Below are 9109 nucleotides of genomic sequence, written 5' to 3'. Positions count from 1 at the left end.
GCCATCACAGTCAAGGCACACATTTTCATGGAGGATGTTCCCACTCTTGAATAAATTAAAACAATTTTTTTCTTTTAATTTAAACTTCTTCTATAACTGTTTTCTTGCTACTTAAAAGCTAGTTTTTTTTGAAACTAATTCCTAAGCTTTTCAAGCTGTATATGTCCCTGGAATGAACTTATAAATAAGAATTGGGCCCGGCCGGTGTGACTCAGTGGTTTAGCATCGACTTATGAACCAGGAAGTCACAGTTTGATTAGAGGTCAGGTCATGTGCCCAGGTTGTGGACTTGATCCCCAGTATGGGGCATGTAGGAGGCAGCCGATCAATGATTCTCTCTCATTATTGATGTTTCTATCTCTCTCCCTCTCCCTTCCTCTCTGAATCAGTAAGAATATATTTTAAAGAGACAGAGTGAGAGAGAGTTATTTTCTTTAATTAAAACGTGTGCAGTATAGGGAACTCCATAGATTCTCTTAATTTGAAGAAAGTTAGAGGGAAAGGTACTAATTCAGAGTTCCTTGGGAAAATGTGTCACATATACTTTTTATGTTTTTTTTAAATAAAAAACTGAAATATTTTCTATTCAGAAAATATATTTGGATCTAAATATCTTCTATAATTTTAACCCTAAAATATCAACTTAAATATTTTTAAGAATGGTTGGGATGTTTGTTTGTTTTAAAATAAGTTAGGTTACTGGAGTTCTGCATGTTACTGGATCACCTTGGGTAATTTTCTGATTGGAAAATTAAGAATTATAGTCAGAGGGGAGGACATGAGAATTTTTAAAGAACATATTCAATTTACTTTAGAAGCCGAACCTCTCTTATCATGTGACTTGTTTTGTATGTTTGTTAAACTATATTATCACATAAGCATTGCTGCTATTGGGACCAACAGTGACAGTTGATTCAGGTCATTTGAATGTTCACTGTTTGTTTTAATTTGTATGTTCGTTTTGACTCTGTCATATGCTCAAACTTCAGTGGAAGTCATGAGAACCTATTATTTTTGCCTGCTCCCTCCTTTACGTTGGAAATATTCTTTTTTACTCAGAGGGACCTTAACTTTGATGTAAGGGATTGTTTCCATTGCCAACTGTTTTCTTCCTTGCCAAGTAAGAGAGTTGTTGTGAACTCTTCAGTGATGCCTTCCCCAGGGTATTTGCATATGTGGTTGGCGAAAATCATTTCATTCCCGACCTTTGCATGTCAGGTGCTGGGGTGCTGGGGTGCTGCCTTGCCTGCGCCCCAGCTCTCCGATCCCGATGCGGTTCTCTCTCCCTCCGATCACCAGGGCAACCATTGGGACGCCGGCTCTCTCTCCCTCCAATCGCCATGCGATCATGGGGCCAGGGTTTCTGATCACTGTTCTTCCGTCCTTCCCCTTTCGCCTCCCATCATTGTGCCTATGTATGCAAATTAACTGCCATCTTTGTTGGCGGTTAACCGCCCTCTTTGTTGGTAGTTAATTTGCATATTGCCCTGATTAGCCGATGGGAAGTGTAGCGGAGGTGTGGTTAATTACCCTTTTTGTCTTTTATTAGATAGGATTGGGGGAGAGCTAAGAGTGGAAAATGTAGAAAATAAGATGAAAGGGATATTCTAGCAGAAGGAAAACAGGATTGGATGCTACTTGTGAAAACAGACAAAAAATGAACTGTGGGGTAAATGAAAATACTTCAGTTAAGTAAAAGTCAGAAAATTTCACTACAGTCAAAATAGCTAAGTCCACACAGGTGCCTATGACAAACTTAAACAGAAGCAGGTAGTTACAAAGCATTAAATCCAAAAGTGTTAACAAGATAAACATTCTAAGATCCAGTTGACAAAACTGATTCAATAATCACTGGAACCAGCTGCTACCTATGTAAGACGGTAGAACAAAATGATGGGAGGAGATGCAGAATCAGTGGTTACAAATGAGCTGCTCTGCAAGAACTAGATGGAAAGCGTTGCCTTTGGTTCCACCATGAGGAGAGGAGTACAGCTTGAGGGAGAGGATACAACAGGAGCTGCAGGAGTCTGTAGGTCTAATTTCTTCACTCCAGGCAAATAGACAGCATTTTTAACATTACAATGATTTAACTCAGTGAGGCCACTCGTTTAGAGTAGGGAGGAGACTGGACTCGGGGGAGGCATGGGGAGACAGTTTGGTTCAGAAGGAAATAATGATTCACTTGTGAAGTTAGACAGCAAGTCGATCCTAGTGGTGATGTTAAGTCAAGTGTCTGAGTAAATAATTTAAACTAAGACCAAAAGCATGTTTCCTTATTTGTATAATGGGGAATTAAGATAAATCTCTAGTAGAGTTGATGGTTTTAAAGAAAAAAAATAGAGAAGCTAACATGTATATCATATATCAGTATCTGCTGTATACAAGGGGACTAATAACTATCAGCTATTGTATGATTATTAGAACATTCTGAGGGAACAAGTAAGCTTATGGATTAAAAAGGAATAACCTATTTCAGGCTTTACAATTTTTCTCAACTTATTTCCTTTGTAAGACTTTTTAAATAAATCTTTAAATACTTTAGGGCTGAGGAACCTTTCTTCACGATTAGACTGCTGACAGTGAGAGAGAAGACAGAGGCTGTAATAGGTGGATAGAAGGCAGTGGTTGGTGGCCTTTAGGGACTGGTGCCCAGTCTATCATGTACAAGAGAGTGAGTGATGGAGTCCAGAGATGGACATCCCAGAACAGCTTGCCTATGAGACTGAAGCCCACCTGACATAAATGTTCTGTTAGTGCAAATGTATCGAGTAAACATCTAACAAAGAATTTGCTGTTGATGGTAGTGGCATTCACTTAATTCACTTGAATTCAACAAACAGTGAGTAGTTCCAATGGGGAAGTTCTGCAAGGAAAAAACCAAGAGCCTGAGGAGTTCATAATCCAGGAGGCAGGCTAAGAAAGGTAATAAAAAGAAGAATACAAAGCAGTAAAACAGAAGTAGTAGTAACAGTAGCATGTTCTCGGTGAAAGTAAGCAAGCTCTAACTGGGGATGCCTGTGCTGGTTGCATTCTTGGTATTATAACATGTACTCATATCAAATGTATAAATGCTTACCTCACTTCCATGTTACAGCTACGTACACTGATCCTTAGAGAGGCTAAATCACTTGTCCAACATCATGCCAGTCATACAAGGTAGTCAGGCCTCAGATTAAAACTTACTGCATTCCAGATCAGTGGTTTTAAACCACTATGACGTTTTTTCAAATCAAGGGCACTTTCTCATGAGATTCAGAGAAAGAGGAAACAGGATCAGAAAGGAAAACTGGGACCAGGAAAATCTTCTGAGAGGAGGTTGCATTTGAGATGGGACTGAGAAGGGCAAATATATCTTCAATCCAAAGAGTTAGCAAGGGAGTAGACAGGGCATGCACACAATTCTGCACTGAGATTGTGAATCAGTATGTTGTGGGCACACAAATTGGGGGTCAGAGGGGACGAAGGAAGGGAAGATAGAAAGAGTGAGGGAAACAGAAGGAGAGAAGGTAAGAGAAAGATAGGTTAACTGACTGACTGTGGTGGGTAGGAGATAAGGTTGAACTATTAGTTTGAGATCAAATCTCAGAATGACATGTCAAATTCGACGCTGAAAAATTCACACTTAATGTTGTAGAAATGGAGTTGCTAAAGGTTTTAGAATGAAGGGGCACTGTGATAAATGCTGTGGTTAGTTATAATATAAGTGGTGGTGATATGTGTGATCAATTAGATAATGGTACTGGAGAAAGGAATTAGTAAATTTTGCAAGAATCTATCCGACAGGTAATAATGCTTGAGCACTGATTATAGGAAAAGAGCACAAAAACAAGGGGAAAGGCTCAAGATATTCTCAGATGGGCTCTGCCAATAATTTGCTAAAGGAATGGATATTAGAGGCAAAGGAGAAGAGGGGATAAAAGGCGAGGGCAGTTTTAAGCCTGGAAAAAGAGGCAAGTCTGGAGGAGGCAAGTGTGGGGGAGTGCCAAGAAATAAGGTCAGGTCAGGAACAAGATAGAAATTAGGAATGAGGTGAAGGTCTCTGGCATCCACCACTTGCTCTTTAAAGAGAAGCTAAGGTGTAATTTTACATATAAGAAAATTCACCCACTAGACACCTCTTGCTTCATTGTCTTCTGAAGACCAAAATAAATTGAATGGTGCTTCCTCAGAGATTGATGACACTTAGAGGGTGGTCTACAAATAGACTACCCTCTAAGTGTCATTTTTTTTTTCTGTAAATAAAGATGTTTGTGTTAATAATGGGAAAGCAGCTAATAGTTATGTTTATGATTTATGGATCAGTGTATTTTATCCATTCAGTCATCCAGTTAACAAATATGCTGTTTGGTTCCAAGACCTGTATTGGAGAATGCTGACCAAATAACTCAGCTTTAAATGGCTTCATAATTTCTCTTCAGCTGCTTCTTCATCATTCCATACCAGCTAAACCAGTGTCTTTTCCTAGAACTGCTACCTCCAAGTTTCCCCTGCTAGCTATACATTCCATGTTGTTAAGATCCTTCGCACCTGAGAAGGTGCACAAAACAGGTAACACTGAAGTCAAAAGATTTGGGGAAAGGAGTGATGGATGCAGATTGGGTCTCTAGAAGTTAATTGTTCTAAACTTGGTAATTCCTTAGCCTACTGGAGGTAATGGTATAACTCATGTGAAAGCTTGTATTGATATATTTTTAGTTAAAGAATATTCTCTTTTAAAATTCCTAAACTCCATTTGTCTCAATTCCTCATACCTAGCGAAAGCTTAGCTAATTTATTCCTGCAGCCCTAAACCGCACAATTTGTTTGCTCTATGACAGCTATCCACATAACATTTAGCCAAGATGTTAGCAAACTTCAAAAATCAAACATTACAAAAAGTGAAATTAAAGTCAAACAGAATTAAGAGTATTACACTCATTATGCCTACCTCCAAAAACAATCTTATCAAGCTTCTAAAAAGACATTGCCCTGGAGATTTTCGGTACCAAATTTTTATTATTGTGCAGCTCATTAGTCAAAGAAACAACCAATATAAAGAGTAACAATTTCACATAGCTATCAACTATAAGCTTGAGGAAAATCCAGAATGGGGCAGAATAATAAAGGATGGTCAAATATATTTTAAAAGCCAATACCATGTAAAATGCTTGGCACTCATTAGTAACTGTACAGAATTAAAGGAATCTGTTGGCTAAATGAATGAGTGACCATCAACTTCAGAAGCATCACCTTCTAGTGGTAAAGCCAAGCATCTATTAAATATGGAATTCCTTTCCTTATGCAAAATTTAAAGCAACTTAAAAAATGATACTAATCATGGTGGTAGTAATGATAATAGTAATATAGACAATGATAATTACATTATAGTGGTAGCAACAGTAGCAAATACTCTCAAGGCTTACTCTGACCGAGGCACGTTTAAAGTGCTTTACATATATTAATTCATTTAGTCTTCATACCAATCCTCTGATGGATTTATTATTATTTATTTTACAGACCAGAAATGAAGGCAATGACAGATGAGTGACTTGCCTAAGCAATTAGAACCAGTAAGCAGCAGGATGGAAATTGACCCCAGGTAGTAGCTAGGGCAGAACTGGAAATTAGTGCCGAGAAAAGAAGTACTGGTAAACACGAGAGCAACTGGCTTCATATAATGTTACATTAAAACTATGAAAAATCTTGGTTGATTGGCTGGTTTCATTTTATATACATCGAATAAAATATTGTAAAATAGTTAAAATACAATGCAAGGCAATACTCAAAGAGTTAACATCAAAGTAAAACACTCAACCAAATTGAACTCTGAAAGGTGTACTTTAAACTGCTGTTCCAAGAGAAAGCAAATGCAATTATGAAATCCAAGTTGCAGCAGAGTTGGAAGGATGGAGGTTCATTTGTATATGTTTGTCCAGAAGTTCTCATATCATATAGAGAAAATGAAAGAACAGAGTAATTAAGTAATTTTAGAATAGTGATAGGTTTCATTCCACTATTCTAATCATCTTCATCTTTCCTAAAAAAAATAAAACATCTATAAATTATTAAAGGGACAAACATTGAATCGAAAGAAAATATTCCATTCACATGAAGAGAATACCTCAGTGCATCCTTAATTTTCGGTGATGTCAGTAGTTCTGTCTGCACACCATTCATAACTTCTCCATCTTCTAAGTTTTGTGTGGAATCCTGTAGAGAAGCAAACCCATAAACATGTGGATGCTTTGCATATAGAATTGAAAATTTGAATAAAATGTCTCTACATGAGAGAGTAAATGGTTATATACAGCATGCTCCAGTTTTTCTGAAGACTGGAAACAGGTGTTAATCTTTTCAGGGCATTCAATGTTCTTTTCTCTCCCATTTGATTTCTAAAATACTCAAATGGGCCATTTACACAAGGCAATATGTTAAGAGCTTAGGAATACATCATTTAGCTTCCTCCTACTCAACTATAAGCTTTGGGGAATGAATGTTTTCAATCAGCAAGGTAAAGGGGTACCAAGGGGAAGGAGTCATTGACAGGTGGTGATGTATTAGCTTTAATGTACTGTACTTGATTGCACTCCCCTCCCTAGTGACACTAAAATATAAAGAAAGCAAAAATCATGGGGGAAAAATGTTGCCTGGCAAGGTCACTTCTGTCAAAAGAATAATAGGAATATTGAAAAAAAAGAAATCTGGAGTTCTTTCTTTGTTATGAGACTTTGATTCTAACGATGACCATCACAGAAACCAAAAGGAATCATTTAATTTCTAAAATGGTAAACACTCTGCTACTGAGAGGTAAGAGTGTCAGAGAGGCCCTTTACCCCAGGACAGTGGCAAAGGTGAGTTGATGTCACATAGAAGAGAGGATAGATTCTGGAAAACACACCTGCTATAGATCGCCACTTATGTAAGACACTAGAGGCCCAGTGCATGAAAATTCATGCATTGGAGGAGGGGGATCTCTCAGCTCGGCCTGGCCCCTCTCACAGTCAAGGAGCCCTCAGGGGCAGGAGGTGACCCGGTGATCAGGGGAAGGCAATGCCTTATCATACCTCTGCTGCTGCCGCTGCTGGTAGCGCAAACCTCGGCCGGCCCCGCACACCTCTGCTGCTGCCACTGCTGGTAGCGCAAACCTCGGCCGGCCCCAGTTACCTGATCCTCGGGCGGCCCTGGGTGGCTGGGGGGCTGAGGGGACTGGGGGACTCTGGAGGCAGGTGTGCGAAGGGGCCTGGCCTGCCTGGGAATGGGCCCGGCCTTGCTCACCTGCTAACCTGGCAGGGCTGAGGCGCTGCCATCTTGTGGCTGTGGGTACTGCCATCTTTGAGGGCGAGGCAGTCAATTAGCATATTCCTTTCTTATTGGCTGTGGGCGCTGCCATCTTTGAGGGTGGGACAGTCAATTAGCATATTCCCTCCTTATTGGCTGTGGGTGCCGCCAACTTTGCAACAGTGTGAGGGTCAATTAGTATATTCCCTCTTTATTAGATAGGATGACTTCTCCATTAGGCTTTGGAACTGAACTTTAATAGAGTAATTCTGCAGATACACCACTCTTCAGAAGCAAGGTCACAAATAAATAGCTTTAGGCATGGACTCAGACTTCAATGAAACAACAAACCACATGGAGATGATCCACTATCAGCAATCCCTCTTATGAACAGAGCACTCCTAGATCGGAATGCACCATTTCATAAACAACAAAGAACAATATTTAAGAGTTGGCCACAACAAAATTAGGTTAATATCTTGAAGAAAAGAAGGCACAGCTACAACTAAGGCATTTTGTCATAGTGCATCGAGTAATAACAAACAAAAAACAAAAAGAAAACACAAATGTATTTCACTTTTAGACTGAGTAGCAACATTTCATTTAGGGACTGGCAGTTTTGTGAAGGACTTGGTGTACATAGATATTTAAAAAATATTTGTTTTCTTCTCCTCACAGAGATAAAGGAAGGGAAGAAAAATCCATAAGACTAAAGAAAGAACACTTTCTAATTCTTTCTAATCTCAAAGATAAATGTCTTTGAAAGCTTTCAAACATGCATATAAATAAGAAGGATGAGATATATGCTTACATATAAAAGAGATAGGGTTGGGCAGGTTACAAAAATACTTCAGAAGGCAGTTTAACAAGATATTTGCATTTCTGACTATCACACATGGCAAAACATCTGGTGACAGCATCTATGTCAAAGTCATTAACTTTCTTATCTGCCTCTTTCTCACAAGAGGGAGCTCTACGAGGGATGAGCCTTTGTCTAGTCCTCTACATATTAAGCACATAACAGTTTTCATTGAAGAAATGTTAATGGGTAAATGAGCCGAGGGCTAGAGTGTTAGTTTTGAAATGCTGTTTAAGAACGTATCCCCAAATTTAATGGATTAAAAAAATAAACATTATCTCTCATTTTCTGAGAGACAAAGACATAGAATCCACCTGTCTGGGCAGTTTTGGGCTGGGACCTCTCAGAGGTGATAGGCAAGGTGTCAGCAGGGCCTCAGGAGCAATGCTCCAAAAGCTTGACTACAGGGCTTTAAGACCTACTCTTTTTATCTTATAAAAGCCTTATCCTATCTACACTAATGAAAGACAAAGATGTTAATTGACCATAACTTTGCTACGCCCTACACCACGCCCACAAGCCAATCAGAGCGACTATATGCAAATTAAACCAACCAAGATGGCGGCCAGCAGCCACAGAGCTGGAGTAAGCAGGAGGTTTGGTTGTCCAGGTGATGGAGGAAGCCACGCTTCCTGCCAGCCCTGAGCCGGCTGAGGCCTCCGCTCATGGCAACAAAGTTTCAATTATAGAAGAAAAATAAATCTCAGATACCTGCTTCCAGCCAGCCTCCACTGGGAGTTTGGGTGGCTGGGGGCTGTGGCCAACCTGCAAACAGGCATCAGCCCCTCACCCAGACTTGCCAGGCACCCCAGCAGGACCCCCTACCCTGAAGGGGCTCTGGCCAGATTGAAAACGGCCCTCAGCAGACCCTCACCCAGACTGGACAGGCACCCCAGCGGGGACCCCCACCCTGAAGGGTGTGTGACCAGCTGCAAACAGCCCTCATTCCCTCACCCAGGCTGGCCAGGCCCCCCAGTGGGGACCCCCCTACTG

The 9109-nt window shown here is 40.1% G+C and overlaps 1 protein-coding gene across 1 annotated transcript in view; it reads right to left on the bottom strand.

Annotated features, from left to right (window-relative positions):
- Positions 1-9109, bottom strand: part of PARD3B (par-3 family cell polarity regulator beta) — an 838084-nt gene that overhangs the window by 442209 nt on the left and 386766 nt on the right. The window contains exon 5 of the mRNA XM_006759450.2: positions 6101-6189. Coding sequence (XP_006759513.1) covers positions 6101-6189 — 89 coding nt within the window. The remainder of the gene's footprint in view (positions 1-6100; positions 6190-9109) is intronic.

Source organism: Myotis davidii, unplaced genomic scaffold, assembly GCF_000327345.1.
Source record: "Myotis davidii unplaced genomic scaffold, ASM32734v1 scaffold394, whole genome shotgun sequence".
Taxonomy (NCBI): domain Eukaryota; kingdom Metazoa; phylum Chordata; class Mammalia; order Chiroptera; family Vespertilionidae; genus Myotis; species Myotis davidii.
The sequence above is the reverse complement of the archived record's forward strand: the minus strand, read 5'-3'. Positions and strand labels throughout refer to the sequence as shown.